General features: G+C 43.8%; 1 protein-coding gene across 1 annotated transcript; it reads right to left on the bottom strand.

Annotated features, from left to right (window-relative positions):
- Positions 1 to 1,020: 1,020 nt before the first annotated feature.
- Positions 1,021 to 18,611, bottom strand: LOC149344135 (female-specific histamine-binding protein 2-like). The gene is made up of 5 exons (XM_089547156.1): positions 18,492 to 18,611; positions 11,606 to 11,772; positions 9,430 to 9,512; positions 1,240 to 1,323; positions 1,021 to 1,142 (listed from the first exon to the last, which is right to left on the bottom strand). The coding sequence occupies exons 1-5, from the start codon at positions 18,609 to 18,611 to the stop codon at positions 1,021 to 1,023; spliced, it is 576 nt and encodes a 191-aa protein (XP_089403282.1).
- Between the last annotated feature and the right edge of the window lie 649 nt (positions 18,612 to 19,260).

Here is a 19,260-nt window from a genome sequence, read left to right as displayed (position 1 = left end):
AGCAACCTAGGAGGTAGGTGTGCCACTTAGGTCACGTGCCCTTGAGGTGTCTTCGCAATCCTGCCTACCAGGTAATGAACAAACTGTCCACCATGCGTTAAATTAGTGATTGGTCGCTCGAGGAGAGCAACCTGGGGCGCACACAGCCCCCCGCTGGGAGCGCATGCCGTCACAGCGCACAGGCGCATCAATTAACCGCTGCACCACTGCGCCAGAAGGGCCATGAGGACTCCTAGGGATCTATAAAAGTAAAGTAGAGAATGACCCTCTGCACCTATTACGCTATCGCATCATACCCTGAAGGCGGAGCTGAAGTGCCCTCACCAATTTTTGATTGCATTATACGTATTATTCAGCACTAACTGTGTGCAAGAGTAAAGAGGTACCTTTTAGTACCTGATGAGTATGCACGCCGTGAAATTCGTTGCGAAATTCTCAATAACTAGCGCTCTGCATATATCATGACCGCAGCATAAACATCACTGACGCTGTGCAGAACTTCTCATGCAAAAGCTCCACTCTTGCGAAGAGCCAAACCACGGCTCCCACACTGCATAATTTCCGTTTCCTTTTCATCTACGGTGGCGCTGCGTGCAAACCAAGAATTTAAAACATCGGCGCCGACGTTGCCACCTGCCAGTACGCAAGTCCCTTCACCGGGCCGCGCTGCGCTGACCAGGTTCTCCGCTCCATTAGCATGGGGAACTTCAACCCGGAACCTTTCAGTGCAAAGATCATCGCCGTCGTTCAAAGACATTTGCAACACCGCTGCATGCTTGGCATTCCGACCAGCGCGTCATGAAGTATCTGCAAATTCTCGGAAAGTCGCATTCTTCCAAACTATAAGGCAGAACAAATCTCTGTTAGCCTTCGAAGTGCTTGGTTTTTTAAGCTTTAGTCGGGATGGGAGCTCTTCTCGCAAGCACCATAAAAGCGACTGCTGGTTTGCCGAAAACCAGCATGACACAAAGGCCACAAGGAGCGTTTTTTTGTTTATTTTTCAATCCCGCGTCAACCTCTTTACTTCTTATCGCAGAGCTTTCTGTCGTAAACAATGTACTTGTCTGGGCCACAGAGTAGATCATATATGAAGAAACAGGACGATGTAATCCTGTCAACTTCTTTTACCCACAGCTCACAGCCTGAAAGAAAGAAGGCCTCGATCAAATAAAAGTTATTGTGTACTCCACAGGAAAGGGACGCTGCTTAGAGCACTATAGAAATCCACCCACTACTCACCGTTTTTGCGATGCAGAACTCTCATTATTTCGCAGTTATTGTACTCAAGGAAAGCCATGGCGTACCTCACGGTGAAGTCTTTTTCTGCCAGAGAGAAAAGAGGGGTACTCTATTCAGCCATATTGTCACGTTGTAGTGACGGCAATCCAGCAGTCAGCAAAACAGCAACAAGCCTTGCAAACGAAGCTCTTTATTTGGGCTGACTTGCACCCGCAAAAGAACTGAATCACTCGGCGGCGGCGTAAGCAACAAACGTGCTCGTCAGTCGTCGAACTACGAATGCCCGCTGCTCGCGGCATCGTTCAATTTAAAGCCGGCAAGGAAACTTCGGGATAACAGGTCGAGATCATCTAGAGTAATCTAGAAACACGTCGATGCAACTGTTCATGGCTGTGAACAAACGAGATTAGTCCGGTCGCTTCTCGCGTCACGAACAAAAATGATAACATCCCTTTTCTGCGGCCTTGCGCGAAAGAACGGACGCTACAATGATACGTGGCAATATTCAGACACCAGGCTGTTTCAGTGCTGCCGCCACCGTATATCTTTTATTCAAATTCATTTGAAGCACTTTCTTAATAGTAACCCCTGCACAGAGATCTTGTAAGGACTGGGACATATCTAAGCAAAATGAGCACATATCAGCACTGAGGTTCAACGAATTGGTGCGGCAGGTGACATTAACGGATTAGAGATGCCAACTTCAAAGCTTGCGGTTCGTCTAGTTGATGTAGCGTCCCCTCTTGACTCCACGCCTATGAGAACATCGACGAGAAACAAGCACAACACGAGCAAGCGCTGACGTGTAGCTTGTCTGCCTATAAATTCTGAACTCTCCGAAAAATCTAAAACCAGTGTGCATTTGTACGCAACGCCTCATGTGCTTTAGCAGTTCATTCACACTTCTTTATAAAGGACTGAGCTTAATGAAGAGAAGTGATATTAGTTTTTGTTGCTGTTTTTTAGCTTTTATATATGAGAGGCAGATCTTTATAACGTGTGCTCACTCCGCAGCGACACGCCATTTCTGGAAATTGGTGACACTTGGTGAGCTTTTTGCTCGTCGTAATTTTGTACCTTATGTCTTCTCGTGCAGTTCTTGGGCTCTATTTTCCATTTTTGCGCGCATACTTCAAGACGTTGTGAATAACAATGCCAGTTGCGAGACGGCACATTTTACTAGCAATGCCTTACGCCGCTCCCGTTTTTCGGGATGTGTAGTGCACAGCGACGTCAATCCTTAACGTCATCTTAACGTGTTCTGCCCTTATTAGGGCAGAACGCAAGACCAAACTCAGTGGGCTGCATTATGAATTTTTTCGTGCAAGTAGAACTTGCTAAGTGATTCCTCTTGACTTATTAACGACTTTTCAAAATTCCAATTTGTTAAGAAGACGAAGATCTCCCCATGCCCTTGGACCCTAAATAGACTGGACTGTTGTTATATGATTGTGAAAAAAAAACATATCAAAACGACATCACTCTTAACGAGCCCTAGGACTCGAAGGCCCTTCTTCTGTTCGATTGAAAGGTGTTGCAGAGCCCTTACCAATGTAAGACGGACTTTGATTTACACATTGACTGTTCACGGCGCGGACAATACTCGCCAGGTGTCATACTGCGTAGTAGAATCGATAGTTGGGCTAGTCCCAACAATTATGCTGTATGATATTATTTAAGTTACAAGATAGCTCGCGCACTCCACAAATGAAACTTTACCCATTTTCTTCCCTTCTTTTAGGGCACTATTACGCGCTTGCAATGCCATTGTAGTTACATTGCGCCAAGTATCGGCAATTTGTACTGAATTACACCTTCATAGATTACCCAGTTCGCTCGCAAATGCACTTTCAAATGTGATAGCGTCCTCTACTTTTCCTAGTACCTCATGAGCAGTCGATTTCTACCGCTTTAAGGGCACCTATCAATAGATTATTTACGTTGTTTTTAGCGACAGCCCCATAAGCTCTGGAACATGATATAGTTTAATAAACTAAACTTCAAACGACTGCTTCAGGAAGGCTGTCATTCAAAATCCTTTTATCGTTGCATTACCAGCAATAGATTGTTCTTTGTTTAGCTTTCATAAGTGGTCGAACATGTTCTTCGCTGCGAATAGCTAGCAGTCCTGGCGTTTCAGCCCTCCGTTACCAGTCAGAACCACCCATGAGAATATTTAATTTGCAAAATACCGACACATGCAACCGATGTCGTGCTTAACACGAAATTTTAAATGTGCTCATGCGCACACCGCCACGGAAAGCTGGTCTATACGAGACAATATGGACAGTTCATCACTCCTTGGAGCCATCTCACCTGAAAAATAGACTTCAAAATCTCATATAATCTCCGAATTCTGTCAACCCTACCTGCCGGCATTATTTCAATGTAGGCGCAATATAGAAGACAACGCACCCAGCCAGTCGTTGCGATCCCGGATATGGTTTTAAGACCTCCGACTATAAATGGTAATGAGCGCCAGCGTCACTTATAAAAAAGCCTTTTGGGGCAGAACGGGTTGACTTCTCACGCTGTTTTCCAAATGTGAGGGCGGGAGGCGCGCACCGTTCAGTGGCTGTCGCCCGATTTCTGCTTGAGTGTACACCGACATGGAATGAGGCTGCTGTAGACGATGGGCGTGGTCAGAAAAAAAATGAACACCGCACGTCGAGCTTGCCTAGGAAATTCTCGGGCTTGTCCACCACGCTGTGCGCTCTTTATTGATCAAAATCAATTTATACAAATGGAGTTTGATACTCGTGTTAGCATGGCGGTGTTGTCAAGTGCTGCCGGCTCTCAACGCTAGGCGCGTTGTTTGCAATTGTGAGAAAAAAAAAACAGGTATGCAGCTGTGTTACACGCGTAGTCTGCTGTCTCCCTGCAACCCTGAGGACAACTTCTAAGCAAAAATGGTTACATGGCGTTGTACTGTCGGCTGAAGTTTGAATTCGCTTAGTTCGTACTTGGAGATCTTGGAAATTAAACAATAGACGCGAAGAGCGCAAGGATAAGCGCAGACGATGTACGACCGACTAACCCAACAGTGTGCACTCTTTAAACACCAATAATTCGGACAAATTTTCCGCCTTTCAAAGAGTCAGCGCTATTATCTAAAAACCACCAGCCTGCAGGAGAGGAAAAGTTTTTAATTCAGCACGCTACGCAAACAGTTTTCTTCTACTGCCGAACATGGAAACCAGAAGCCTCAAGGCTGAATGAAGGCTCTTAGCAGATTTTCCAGCTTACACTCCTAAGGCTTGGTCTGACACGGATATCTGAGCAGCGCAACATCTACTCGAAATCGGTGTGTCTTTTTAGGCCTTGATTTTACGGCTAAGATTGGAGATTTTCTTATTGCCGTCGAAGTAAGAGCGACATTTCCCGAAAACAACGGCTTCGACGTGTGAAATCTCAGGGTGTAAAGTGGTCCCAGTACCAGCGACCACCCTTACAGCCATATTCACCCACCACCCAAATCCACTACCCAGAAGCGTCCCCCACAAGTAGACCCTATCAGCCTTACCCGCAGGAAGTCTCAGCCCTGCTAAATACCCTTTGAGGAGCTCATCACTCTGCTCCTCACATCCACATTATAACCCAGCTTCACCCAGCCACTGGCCTTCATCCTCCAGACGCCCACCCGCAACGCACCACCCATCCACCTTCAGCCTACAGAACCTCACGCACCACCCACCGCCCCCTTCCACCGGTTTGTATGCACCACACATCAGAGGCCAATGCAGCAGCTCAACGAAAAAGTGAAGGTGGAATCAAAATCAAAGTCGCAGTGGGAAGGTGCTCCCGTAGAAGTAACCTGCAAGCCAATAATACTACATATAGCATATTTTTAGATTTGTAGCATCTTGTCGTAAGGTCGTATGATTTTTTGCAATAAATAATGAGCGCTGCAGACAACATGAGCGCTGTATTCATAATCTGAACAAACATATCTCTAGGAGATTCGCACTCAGCGAGCGCATGCCTGCGGAAAAGGACATTACGAACCAACCAATAGAACATTGTCTTCCTGGTTATTGGCGCATAAGCAATACCTTGCGATGATCAATCTGAATTCCAAGCACCACTTTCGACGGCCGGGTCTCGAAATCTGAATTTTTCACGTTTAGCCAAAAATTAGTTTCAGAAAAGCTGCCAAGTACCTAATGAGTAACATGCGAGTGGTTTTTGAAGGTAATCCCAAGGAAGCTTTATAAGATAGCAGTTCTTACCCAGAATCAGATATATAGAGTAGATAACTTGGCCAAGGCATCATCATCATCATCATCATCGCCAGCCTGAATACGCCCACTTCAAGGCAAATGCCTCTCCATGTCACTCCAATTAACCCAGTCATTTGCCAGTTGCAGCCACCGTATCCCCACAAACTTCTTAATCTCATCCGCCCACCCAACTTTCTGCGCCCCCTGCTACGTTTGCCTTCTCTTGGAATCCACTCCGGTACCCTTAAGGACCACCGGACAGAGATTAGAGCTAGGACAGGTCACCCCACTTGTTCGACGGTTGCAGAACTCACCGCTCTTCGTGTTGCCATTGAATACATCAGTCAGCAGCGCCCTCAGCGGTGGTCTATTTTCACCGATTCTAAAGCTGCCCTCCAAGGCTTACAAGCTGCTCTTCGCCGTGAAGCCCATCAACAACTGGTCGCAGAAATTCGACAACTACATCACTCTGCCATCAACAAAGGACATGACATTATCTACCAATGGCTACCGGGGCACAGCGGCATAGCAGGCAATCACCGCGCGGTTGAGGTCGCGCGAACTGCTCACTACGACGGCGATTTTGTGTCGATCCCCATTTCGAGATCAGACGCAGCGAGCAGGCTTCGCGCACTTGCGCGGGACATCACGCTTGCCGCGTGGAATTCCGGCCAATTTTGCAATTCCCGTTTAAAATCCTTGGACCCAGATCTGAAGCACCGGCTACCATCAGGCCTACCACGACGAGAAGAAACTTTGCTGTGCCGCCTCTGGCTTGGTGTAGCTTTCACCCACCATTATTCATTCTTAATCGGTATGGATGATAGCCCTGCATGTGCCATCTGCGGGCTTGACGAGACTATAACCCACATTCTTTGCGACTGCCCTGCCTACACCACCGAAAGGCAGTCTCTCAGCCGTGCGCTGGAGCGCCTAGATCCACGCCCACTCACGGAAATGAAGATTCTCGGCCCCTGGCCACGGCGGTCGTCGGCGGAGAAGGCCTCCAAGGCACTGCTCCGCTTCTTGAGAACTTCTGGTCTGCACGATAGGCTGTGACTTTAACGAACATTGACGTTTTAGAGTGACTTCAATTTTCTGTTACTCTCATTTCTCTTTCTTTTTTTTATCCCCTCACTCCTTTCCCCCCGTGTAGGGTAGCAAACCGATTATTATTTCGGTTAACCTCCCTGCCTTTCCTCTTCTGCATCCTCCTCCTCCTTGCTTCGCATTGCATGCCCTGCCCAAGCCCATTTCTCTTTGATTTCGACTAGGATGTCATTAACCCGCTATTGTTCCCTCACCCACTCCGCCCGCTTTCGATCTCTTGACTTTTACACCTATAATTTTTCTTTCCATAGCTCGCTGCGTTTTCCTTAACTTAAGCTGAACCCTCTTTGTTAGCCTTCACGTTTCTGCCTCATAAGTGAGTACCGGTAAGATACAGCTGTTGCAGTCTTTTCACTTTAGGTATATTAGCAAACTGTCATTCATGATCTGAGAGAACATGCCATATGCGCTCCACCAGGGGCGTAGGCAGGGGGGCTTATGGGGCTTCAGCTCCCCACAAAATTTTTTTGAACTGTCATGCACCGCTGACCAAAACAACCACCGGCGCAGGAAGTCATTCCGAATTTTGTCACCTAAAATTTCTTTTTCAGACTAGACAAGACATTTTGGCGCGAACATTGCTAACTCAGCTTGGATTTCATGGCAACGCCCATGCACATGGAGTCACGTAACGCAAGGAGCCCCATCCTAGCATAAACTCTCAAAGGCCTATCGATGGCAAGCGGGCTCCCCGTGGCATCTCGCGGCGGCCGCGGAGTCTACGGAGCCACGCGTTTCGATTCCGAAACTTAATGGATATAAAGTTTTAAACTTTGGACGGGAAAGCTGCACTGACATTTCGAAAGTCATGGTTTAGATTTTCAAATCGGGAACTTCAATTAATTTATTATTCTTATAAACTTCTGACGCCAAGGGTGCGCTGAATTTTTAATTTCGTACATGGGACTATACAACGAGGCAAGCCAAATCAAAACACTATCAGACAAGTTTACACAGCAGGCAGCGAGGTCCGATGAGACGAAGCATTGTGGTGATTTATTTGTGCCGTCATGCCACAGAAGAGAATATTATAAATTTTACCTTCGCATTTCTAATGTATATTTTATAGAACTCCTCATGTATATATGTGCTTGCTATTGCGACTAAAATTTCGTTGCAACAACTCGCAACACATGACCGGTGACGGCTGCTGCTGCGCGGCACACTGGAACGAAAGACAGCGCCATTGCGATTTTCTCCTGGCCGTCGCATATGTACAAAAATGTAAAGGTTCTTGAACCACAAAGATTCATCAAGATATTTAACCTCTACTTGGCCATTTCATGGCCTTTAGGTGCTTCTTATCAGCGGTGTGCACTGCTTTGATGGTTTCGGACTGATCAAGTTCTAGACTTCGTGTGATATTTTCTTTACTAGATAAATACGCAAACACATGTAAGCATTCGTATCAGTTAAGTCTGCCACGATGTTTAGGACATACGAATACATTCTTTTATTTTCAAAAATACATATTTCTCTTGTCTAGACAGTGCGTAGCATTATGTAATACGCAATGGCATTGTCAATATCAATGCAGTTATTATTTTTGTGTTTGATCCCTCCACAAATTCTATGAGGAGGTCGCGTTGTAACATGAGCCCCTCCCCTCTTCCCCCCGAATAAAATTTCTGGCTACGCCACTGCGCTCCACCCAATTCTTATTCTTCTGGTTATTTACCTCTCATAATTGGAATGATCGCTCACTACTTGCCCTAAGTAGACATATTCTCTTACATCTTTCAGCATATCATAACTAATTGCGAACTGCTGTTACCTTGCTAGACTGTTGAACATTAATTTTTTTTTCTGTCAGTTAATTTTTAGCCACATTGTTGTGCTCTGCCTGTCTAGCGCATTAATCGCGCTTTTTAATTCATGTCCTGAGTGACTTAGCAAGACAATGTCATCAGAGAATCGCAAATTACTGAGGTATTCTCCATTAACTCTTATCCTAAACTATTCCCATTTCAGGTCCCAGAATACTTCCCGTAAACAGGCGGTGAATAGCATTGGTGCGATTGTGTCTCCCCGCCTGACACCTTTCTTTAATGTAATTTTATTGCTGACTTTATAGAGCACTATAGTAGCTGTGCAGGCTTTGTAAATATCTTCCAATATTTTCCCATAACACTCTTTTACACCCTGATTCCGCAATGCCTGCATGACAGCCGAGGTTTCCACTGAGTCAAATGTTTTCTCGCAATCAATGAAGGCTATATACAAGGGTTGGTTATATTCTCCGCATTTCTCTATCACTTGATTGATAGCGTTAATATGGTCTGTTCTCGAGTAGTCTTTACGAAAGCCTGCCTGATGATTTGGTTAATTGAAGTCTTGGGTTGTCCTTGCTCTATTAGCGATTACCTTAGTAAATACTTTGTAGGAAACGGACAATAAGCTGATCGGTCTGTAATTCTTCAAGTCCTTGACGTCTCCTTTCTTATGAATTAAGATAATGTTAGCGTTCTTCCAAGCTTCTGGTACTCTCGAGGTCACAAGACATTGCGTATACAGGGTGGCTAGTTTTTGTAGCACAATCTCTCCTCCGTCCTTTAACAAATCTGCTGTTACGTGGTCCTCCCCACCTGCTTTCCCCCTTTGCGTTGTTCCTAAGGCTTTGTTTACTTCATCCTTTGTCCTCCTTCGTTGGTCGAGGCATCTGCTGCTACAAATAGTAGCATTTGCAATGTTACCCAACCTATCTATAAAGCAGATACTGTATTTTAAGAAAATCAACCACAGTCGAAACTTACGCGGTTTTTCTTGCCTTTCTTGAGTGCTCTTCACCACACTATCATTATACCCGTAAAACATTCTTCCATTGGCAAAGCAAAGGCTTCACCTGATACTGCGGCCTTACCGAGTGATGTGGATGATTCTATCAGGTTTGGTATGCGATATCCTTCCGACGCTTCAGCCCAGGCATACGCTGTAAGGTTTTTACTGCAGGGGAAAAATATGCGCATGTTACACAACATACTGAGAGACGTAGCCGTGCATATGTAAAATCACAGAAGGCTTTTTCAGCGCAGTAGAGTACAGAGCAAAAACAGGAAATTTCAGAACTTTAGATGCATTCATTTGCGACCGCTTAAAAATGGAAGAAACATAAATGAAATTGCTCGGTTGAAAATTTTATCTCTTGATGATGCTTGAAGCTATATCTTGAAGGCTAGATAGCAAATGATGCTAACGGGAGTTCAAATAAATTCGGATCATATGTAAAATATTCAATAATCTCCACTGCTGTGCGTCGGAGTCTCTATTTTGCCATTAGCAAGCTCCCGGAAATTTGACCGAATGTCGATGACCTGACCTGCCACTCGGAAGAACTCAGTTTTTGAAGAGTAACATTTGCAGGGGTCAGCCTCGAGAGGTATCATTCTACCGACTGCAAATAGAGGCTTTCAGCACAAGGGCACTGACTCTAGAAGTTCATAGCGATTGTTAGTACGCAAATATATGGATTAAATATTATGCTGTGTATTACTTTATGCGAAAGTCTCTGTGTTGGCGAGTCATGTAGGATTAGGGTGCCAAATTCTACACAGCTGTTCAGAAAAGCCAAAATTACTTTTCGTTTTGAAGAAGTGCGGTCATCTTGAAATTTTCGCGCATGCATATATATGTGCTTCCATCGCACCATTCGTCATACATATCCAGGTTTAACCTAGAAGTGATGCCCTAATTTGTAATATGAGCTCTGGTTGGTCATACAGCGGCATGAAATTCGCTCAAAGAACTTACCCGAGAAAGCTTTCGTTCCAGTAAATCTTAGAAGTGTTATCTCATTCTGATAGATGTTGGGAGATGCGTAGCGAGCCACGCTGATTTCGAAGGCTTTGTGTGTCAGCTTGTCGGAAGCATTGTGCCCCTTTCAGTAGAGCGTGGACCCAAAGCTGAGGCCTCAAGCTCCACTTTGATAGGCAATTTCCAGACAGGTAATTTCAGGCTACAGCGGCGATGAACAGGATCAAACTAAACCATGCAACAACAACGCTCACGCCTGAGTGTGACCGAATTTTTGCTTCTTTCCTCACCGATAGTCGTTTTAAAGAAATAATTTTAAGGAATAACTGGCCAGATTTCCGTACAGATACATCTGTGTCTTCAATTTGCAGACCCACTTTTGCATGCGTACGGTGGAGTTCACATGGACAGCGATACCAATCTAAGAATGTAGTTGTAAGCGGACACTGACAGGTAGGAGGATAAATTATCTCTGCTCTTCAGGTGAGCTTGAAAGAAGGGGAGATAATGCAAGATGAATAATTAAATTTTTGGGGAACATATAGGCATCTTAGCGTAGTCGATGCGCACGCATTTCTACAGTAGTTCCTGCCGGCATTTCACCTGTGCATCTACATGTTTTTCTTCGGCCAGTTACAGTGTTTCTGCCTGTTTGTCTAATCTCACTTAAGAAGCCGAAAAGTTTAGAGCGCAAAGGTACCCGTTTCTAAGTGCGTTAAGGGTGAAGATTACGCTATGCGCAACGCATACCTCGAAGAGTGGCATTACTCCTTGACCTTCAGTAGGGCAACGGCTAAGAACAACGCACTGGAACATTTGTATTACCGAATAATTAAAAGACACTTGAATTGCTTTAACATCATGCGAACAGTGGCAGCGCAGAGACATTGGGTCCACTTCGTGTCGTACTGATACTGATAAGAGAGGCCTCTGTAACCGTCCTCCAGTTAAATCCTTGGAGCAGGACAGGGTGGATTAGATGTGAGTGGTTGAGGCCTTTGCCCTGAACCCGATTTAGTTAAGTTGCTATTGATGATGACATGACGCTATGCGTGGTAACAGAGATTGGTGTCCCTGACCTTTCATAATTGCACAGTTTTTTTTATCTCTGTACCTGCATGTGCCACAATATTTTACGCTTTTTCTTGCTGCTTTCAAGGTACGCTCATTGTACCGCCACACTCAAGCAATTTTCGTCTTTGTCTAATGACACTCTCTCTAATGTAATCTTGCAAGACGAAAGAAAGAATGAAATGATTGAGCAAGCATTGCTCCAGTGCACTTGCCTAGATCCGTCTTTTGGGTCAACAGATCCGAAAACGTTCACAGTATAGTTTTCTTTTTCGTTTATGGAAACGAGGTCGTTGAAGACACACTTCCTGTTAAAACCGTAAAATGGCTCGTCTTCATATGACCTCATGTACAGGTAGTACCTCCCCGGAAGTATAAGTGCCTGCAAGAGAGAAAGAACAGTTTAAGATTAATATTTATATATATATATATACGAGGGGGTACCCAAAAAAAACCGGACTAAATTTTTTGGTCGGCAAAGCTTCTGTGGTACCGCGTTTTGCCACTAGGAGCACATAGAACGAACATTCCAGAGTCAGTAAGCCGAGTGCCGTCATTGAAGGAGGTCAGACTAGTTTAGGCAGAGTTTTAGAGTGACGACTGTTTCGTGCGAATGTCGTTTTTGCAATGCTGATTTTCGTCAACAGCGTGCGCCGGTGCAATTCTGATTTTTGCTCGGAAAAAGTTGAATGGAAATTCTTGAAATATTGAGAAAGACGTACAAGGACGATGCTATGGGGACAACTCAAGTGTTCCTGAATCGAATCCTGAATCAAAGCAACAATCATGCCAATGGAAAACTTCAAATTCACCTCGCCTCAAGAAAGCTCGTCAGGTGAAACCAAACCTCAAAACAATGCTGATTAGGGGTGTGCAAATATCAAATTTTTCGAATACGAATCGAATACGAATACTTGGTTCCGAATATCGAATTGAATATTGAATAATCAAGGACAGATGCATTTAACCACTACAAAACATTATTTGAGCACCCAAGAACATCACAGTTCAACTATCAGTGATGAAATGAACAGAAAAGATGTGTGTGGCTGCACAAAAAGTATCAAAGTCTCGAACATTACTCATAGATGAGTGGAAATATCAGAGAAGATGGCTAGTACGCAGCGTAAGTACAAAAGCGCGTTGCTGGGATGAACATAAAAGGTTGTCGTGAAGGAAAACCGGCTGCTCCACACGGTCAGGCAGAAGTAGCTAGTTCCCTTCTAGCTGAAGCGACTTCTTCAGCCACAAAAATGCCCTCTCACTTGGCACTGAACTGGCACGTATTGCGAGGTATTTCGTGCAGAGCTCTGACTATACCAGCTTCGCAGGCATAGGCACAAAGAAGCTCACCAGCGTAGTCAGCTACTGCATGGCCCAACGTTACGCATTGCTCTGAGCGCCGCTATATTGTTGTCTCTTTTTATAGGACTTGCGGACCGAAATGAACGCCGGTGCTCGCAATAGAATATTCGGCTGGGTACGAATATTCGCGTCGGATCGAATATTCGAAACAACACGAATACTTAGATTTCGAATCGAATACGAATACTAAAAATATACTATTCGAATTATATTCGAAAATTTCGAATATTCGCACACCCCTAATGCGGATTTGTTTTTTCGACGTGGGAGGAGTCGTCCATTGAGAATTTGTTCCGCAGGATCAGACAGTTAGCCAGGCTTTCTACTTGGATGTTTTGAAAAGATTGGGCAACAGTGTGCGGTGGAAGCGGCCAGATTTGTGGCGGTCGGGTAACTGGTTTTTTCCATCATGGCAATGCCCCTGCTCACACAGCCCTGTCTCTACGACACTTTTGGACCAAAAATGGCACGACTCCTATTCCTCAACCCTCATACTCTCCCGACCTTGCCCCGTGCTACTATCTTTGTTTCCTAGAATGAAAAAATAGGTGAATGGAAAGCGTTTCGCTGATGTTACTGAGGTGAAGAAAAAAACGACGGAGGCGCTGTCAAGCATCACAAAAGATGAATTTAAACAATGTTTTGAAAAATGGAATGAAAGATTCGACAAGCGTATCATTGCAAGTGGGGAATACTTTGAAGGAGATTGAAGGTCTGTGCTTAAAATGTGAACAAATAAGTTCAAACAAAAATAAGTCCGGTTTCTTTTGGGTACCCCCTCGTATATATAGAACTAATATGCGGCAGTGGCGCTAAACGTACAGCAGCAGTAAAATTTCATAAATTTGTATAGAGTACCAAAAATGATAATTGCATGTCTCAGCACGCCGGATAGAGTAGAGCTAAATAAAACAGCAGCCTTATTATGACTATGCGAATTGCCAAGTTCACAAAAGTCGTACAACCAATGCACCCTATCTGAAAAAAAAGTTCATATTTTTCACTAGAATAACTAAAGTAACTTTTGAGGGAACGTCGGTATGAATCACTGTGCCATTACTAGGAAGTCAAAATGGGGGCCTGAACCTAGTCGTCCGTTGGATTTACCCCTCATGGTTAGCTTAATGAACCTAGAAAATAATATAGTGATTACTAATTTTGACAATGGTAACTACAATTTGAAAATGAGCGATTTCCATCTACAATTAGTCTTTCATTCTGCAGTGTTGCGAAGTCGCTACGTACTGCTTGCCCACCGTATAATCATTTTTACATGGAGCATGCAGAGAAAGTTTCATGTCAGTAGGTTTTGAGACTATAGACAGCGCCCTCCAATGAGTGTATCTGGCGTCACTCTGAGCAAGTTATGCGAACAAATAGGAGGCGCTAATGCGTGACTTCCAGCGAGGGTCCAGAAATTTCTCGTGTCGTATTTTGTTGCAAGTGTTGCAGCAAAAATATAAAACATTGTATGCGAAAAAATTGTTTGCCTTCTCTGGGCCTTGAAGTTGGTGGGAGCCCTTCGATTTGGTCGTTCAATCAACTCGGGCTAGTTCAAGCAAACGGACGAAATGTTGCATGGTGCTGGCTGCCGACGTGCAGGCTTTTAAATTTTAGGGCCATTAAAAACATGTGTCAAGTTATCACTAATATCTATAATCAGATTCTATCTACAGGCACATTTCTCAAAGAAATGCAGGCCGCTCGTGTAATACCTACATTTAAACACGGGGATAATGGCACATAAAGTAATTATCATCCAATTATCGTATTACTAATTTTCTCGGAAGGATTAAAAGATATCACACCTTAGAATTTCTTCATTGCTTAGACAACGCAGTTTGTCTTTTTTTTTTACTTTCTGCATGGTTCCAGACAGCACAGATCAAGAAAGATGGCCGTTATAACACAAAAAATCGTATTAGAAGCTTCTTGCAATAAGAAAATTATAACAAGAATTTTTATGGACTTCACAAAAGCTTGTACCTCCACTTCGCACATCAAACTATACACAGCCCTTGAGATATACTATTCCTACAATACTCAGTAGTTTACAATCAATAAATTTCGACCCAGCACGCTAACATAAACACTCAACCAGTCTGTTCTGTGGGGAGAAATTATTATAGATTTCTTAAATCATGTATTGTGAGATGTTTCTTGTGTTGTAAGTGTTGTAGGTGTGTCTCTTGCAGAAAATTGAGTATTACTTCGCTTTGTTATGTGTAAGTTGTCTAGAATGTTCTACACATTGTACCAGGTGTTTTCCTGAAAGAATATGTCTTAAGCATTTCGAGCTATTGTTTTCTAGCGCTTTGTCGAGCTTACTCTCTGTAGTATTTTACCTGTATAACTGTATTTATTTCGTTCTTGTTAGGTTGGTGTTTTCCTCGGACACGCTGCGCTGCCGATATGTTTAGGTTTTAGTCCAGGCTGGTACCTCTTGAATTGGAAAAAATAAAGTATAAATAAAATGAAATTTTCGATGTTAGCTTCTGGCTTTTGGCACATTAGCTAGCATAACGTGGAAAAAATGGTTTCCTTTGCCTGAATTACACCAGAATTTATGCATTAAATGATAACTGTTGGAAACGTATACATGATGTGCCTCCTTGTCACAAACTAACGCCGGAAGGAGCGCACACTCGAGCCAATTGTGTTCCAAGCCCTTCACGTATGATAATGAAGTCTTTAGTAGCAATAATGGCTTCCAGGAGTAGCAAAGGCCGGAAGACTATTTCCGTCTTATTGTTCCACAATTGTAATGTGGCCTCAGGCCTTTGTGCCCACAACAGCAGTCTTTCAGTTTGGCAGGAGGGTTACGGGTGATTTCTGGGGAATAAACTTTGTTCCTAAGCGCATGAGAGGACCCTACAAATGGAAGTAAAAATGCATAAAGTTTATCGTTCTCCTCGACATAAATATCCGCCCCCCACCCCCCCCCCCCCGCTTTTTCTCGACTGGAGATTTTTGGAGCGCCCGAGCTCCCAATGGCCGCGTCCGGCGACCACTGCCATTAGTAGCCCAGGTCTCGCCACACTTTTAATTGAGGTGTCGACAGGCGTGGAAAAACCACATAAATCCACCCGTGCGGCAAGAGCTGGTGATCATCGGACTTGCGCTTTATACCATAAAATGATTACAGAAACCGCCTTTTCCAACGTGCTGCATTCTCCAAATTGAGAAGCGAAAATACATGCCGGCGAACTGCGCAACGATGTCGCTATGGACATCAAGTACCAGTGTTTTCCTGCAGCACAGCATAGGTTCAGTGTTGCCAACATCAGCATGTCTGAAGGTTTTTGTCCCCGAAATTTTTAATGCCAGTAGAGCAGCTGGCTACCAATAAAAATTCATTATTACCAATAAATTGATAATAAAAGGCGCACTTGAGGAAAGGTAAATATCTAGCCAGCGAGGAATTGAAAAAATCCAGCCAGTCCCTCATAAAGAAGCGTTTACATGAAAAGCGAATTGTTAGTCAGTAAAGCGTATACTTTTCTTAACATCCAGGCAGATATAGTTTCGCAGCACGCACCCATTTGTGCTCATCGAGCACGAATTTTATAATGCATTTCAATCCTCGTGATATGCCCTCAGGTAGTCCGAATATCTAGGTCACGAGGTTTATTTATTTAGCTCCTGGCAAGAATGTTCCTTTTACTGTGCATTATGCTTTTATGACAAATACGCCTCGTAGCTGAATACTGCATATTGCAAAGGTGCGAGTGGCTGGATGAGAACTTAGAGTTAGTTAGGGCGAGCCAAAGTGTCCAGTCTCGCTATCTCGGGTTCGATTATGTGCGTACACTCGACGAATTCATTAACTATGTCCACGACCTTCGGCCGGCTGGCATATTAGAGCCTTACCACAGAGTGACTCGGTTAAACAGCAAGAAGTCTAAGCTCTTCCAAGAAGCATAATTCGCTCCCTGTTATTTTTTAACAGTTTCGCAATTCTGTTCAAACAGTAATGATAGGCGTTCAGTTATACCCAGCACGGGCATAATATTACGATGCCTTTTTATTCAATTGTATTATTATGAAGTGCTACACCAAGAGGCCCACGCTGCAAGAACGGTAGAGTTTCAACCCTTGAGCAAATGAAGAAAGATGATAAAAAATGAATAAAATAAAATTATTAGTTGACTGCTCTTATACTAATCACCAGTAAAAAACACAGATACAGTCTATGATTGCGAACCGAACGAAACCCTGTAGTGTTGTTCAAGCTAATTCCTAAGGACCTGAGAGAAGCATCAGATCGGCGTACGTGAACCAAACATACATGGCTTGTCGACTTTAGGTGTTTATAGCAAGCATTAGCGCCAGGATGCGGAACGCATTGCCTCCTATCTCAGTAAGCCCACTAATAAAGGCTCCTATTAAACCACTGCTGCCTTCCGTTTTAGTGCAGAAGATCCCTTTTAGTGTATTTCGCCGCCCCGAATTAATGACGCACCTACCAGGCAACGCCGACATTTAGCATGCACATGGTCGCTAATGAATATTTGCTCCACGTGTTGCTATATTTACAGCCCTAGGAGGTCGGGCATATATTTTAACTTTGTAGCTAACCTAGCAAGAGAAGAACTTTGCGAGCCTTGAGTGCAGCCAGTAAGAGTAGGCTGGCTTTAGTAGGCTGCTACACTTGTTTTAACGCAGTTCCTACTCGCGAGCATCGCAAATTTCCTTTTCACTTCGAAACAGTAGACTAAAGTCGCCTAAGGCATTGGCTACGGTCTTTCCCAGAAATGACGTTTCCTTCACGTCTTTTGCACTTGTACTTAAAAAAAATGTGCGCAAATATGACAGTCATGTACCGCTCTCTATATTTATACGACGTATGGACGACGTTTGCTCAGCTGATAAGAATTTCTTTTCTCTTTACATTTCCTTTTCACTGTGCAATTGTTTTTTTTTTAGAAATGACCTTAACAGCAGAAAATATTTGGACGAAAACGCGGCAGGCTATACAGGAATTATGCTTGCCCATGGCTCAGCACAGGTCGATGCACACGTTGCGGGAAGCGCACACTTAATTTGCACCGTACGCAGCTCCCAGAATGAAAAGCTGTAGTAGGGAAGTTTACCTTTCGCTTTTATTCAGCACGACATTACGAAGGGCCACCTTAAGGATCGTGCAAACACGTAATAATTTATTCATGGTTCACCAAACATCACAAAATTAAAATATAATGACAAAATTAGGTTTCATGGCTGTGCTAAACCACGCACTGCGAGTCCACTTTATCAACGAATATTATCAACGGAGCTTGCTACATATAGCCGCAAACACTTCTGTTACTATGTCGATGCTGATAAAATTGTGTGGAGCGGAGAAATCTGCATTATCAGCAGTACGCTAACAGGAAGCTGAACATTGGTAATGTGCGCAGTTGGGTACATATCTTGCAAGAGGGTCAAACTTTTCTTCTTTCCTTACGTACTAATGTAAATTAATCAGGACATATTTGTTTTCGCCTTTATTACACATACCGACACACTAGAAATAGAGCATTATGGCACATATTAACAACGCACACTCACTAAAAAACCTACGAAAGAATATGAATGAAACGTGGAGGATATTTTCTTTCCTAAGGTGTCTTCCTGCGCCATTCATGCTGTCATCTCACAAGACCGGAATGACTGAACGATAAATGCAAAAGTGGCAGATTTTGCTGAGGAAATAATTTGCGATGGCACGTCCTTAAGAGCGTTAACGAAACTTACCTTCCACGCATCCTGGTATTTCGCTAAACCCGGTCTCCGTTCCAGAACTTCTGACTGGGTGAACACGAGGGCCACGAGAAGAACACAGGCGTAGCGCCATGATTCACCGGTGATTGCCATTGTGTCTAACGATGAGGACACGAAGACTTTTTCTGAAAGGACACGAAACGAATACTTTTTATTTTGAAATAGGAAAAACGCAGTAAGTAACCAACGTAACATATATGTTAGCTTCATGAGCGTGTTAGCTTCAGCAGCAGGATGTAGACGGCACTTGTTTTTTCCAATTCTAGGTGCATATAATTACATCACTGTTCTCCGTAACGGTGGTTGCGCGGCTTTGCTGCAGGCAAAACAACATCGTTAAACTGGAATTATTCAGGTTGCACATCTAGCATGTTTTGTATGTGTGACGTGGGAGATTTCAATGAGTCGGAAAAATTTAACTGTATCGTCCTAGTTATTTCACGTCTTGCATGACTCAGGCCACAAAGGAAGAGGAAAATCCATTATGTTTCTACAGAAGGAGCTCTGTATACAGCAAGGTTTGAAATTTTTTGAGAATCCTAAGGTCGGACGAAGTAAACCTGTGAAATAATCTACCTTGCCCACTCAGTGATTGCTGTTGGTTTCTACCACCCGTTCTCTACCACCCGTTATTCGGCATGCCGTTTACTAGCTTGTAGTTTACTTGTCTTGCATGTCGCTCACTTCTCTGAAGTAGAAAAATATAAATATATCGGACTCTTGATCCCTAATGACCTCTCTC

The sequence above is a fragment of the Amblyomma mixtum genome, chromosome 5 (assembly GCF_055824585.1).
Source record: "Amblyomma mixtum isolate Tamu chromosome 5, ASM5582458v1, whole genome shotgun sequence".
NCBI classification, from domain to species: domain Eukaryota; kingdom Metazoa; phylum Arthropoda; class Arachnida; order Ixodida; family Ixodidae; genus Amblyomma; species Amblyomma mixtum.
Note: the sequence above shows the minus strand (reverse complement) of the source record. Positions and strands in the feature narration are given on the sequence as shown.

What these genes read in the sequence shown, in the direction of transcription:
- LOC149344135 (XM_089547156.1), bottom strand. Translation starts at nt 18,611, where the DNA reads ATGGCAATCACCGGTGAATCATGGCGCTACGCCTGTGTTCTTCTCGTG. An exon ending in GACCCAAAAGACGGATCTAG is followed by an intron (nt 9,513 to 11,605) that starts GCAAGTGCACTG and finishes TTTCCCCTGCAG; the next exon opens with TAAAAACCTTACAGCGTATG. An exon ending in AGTTCTGCATCGCAAAAACG is followed by an intron (nt 1,143 to 1,239) that starts GTGAGTAGTGGG and finishes TCTTTCTTTCAG; the next exon opens with GCTGTGAGCTGTGGGTAAAA.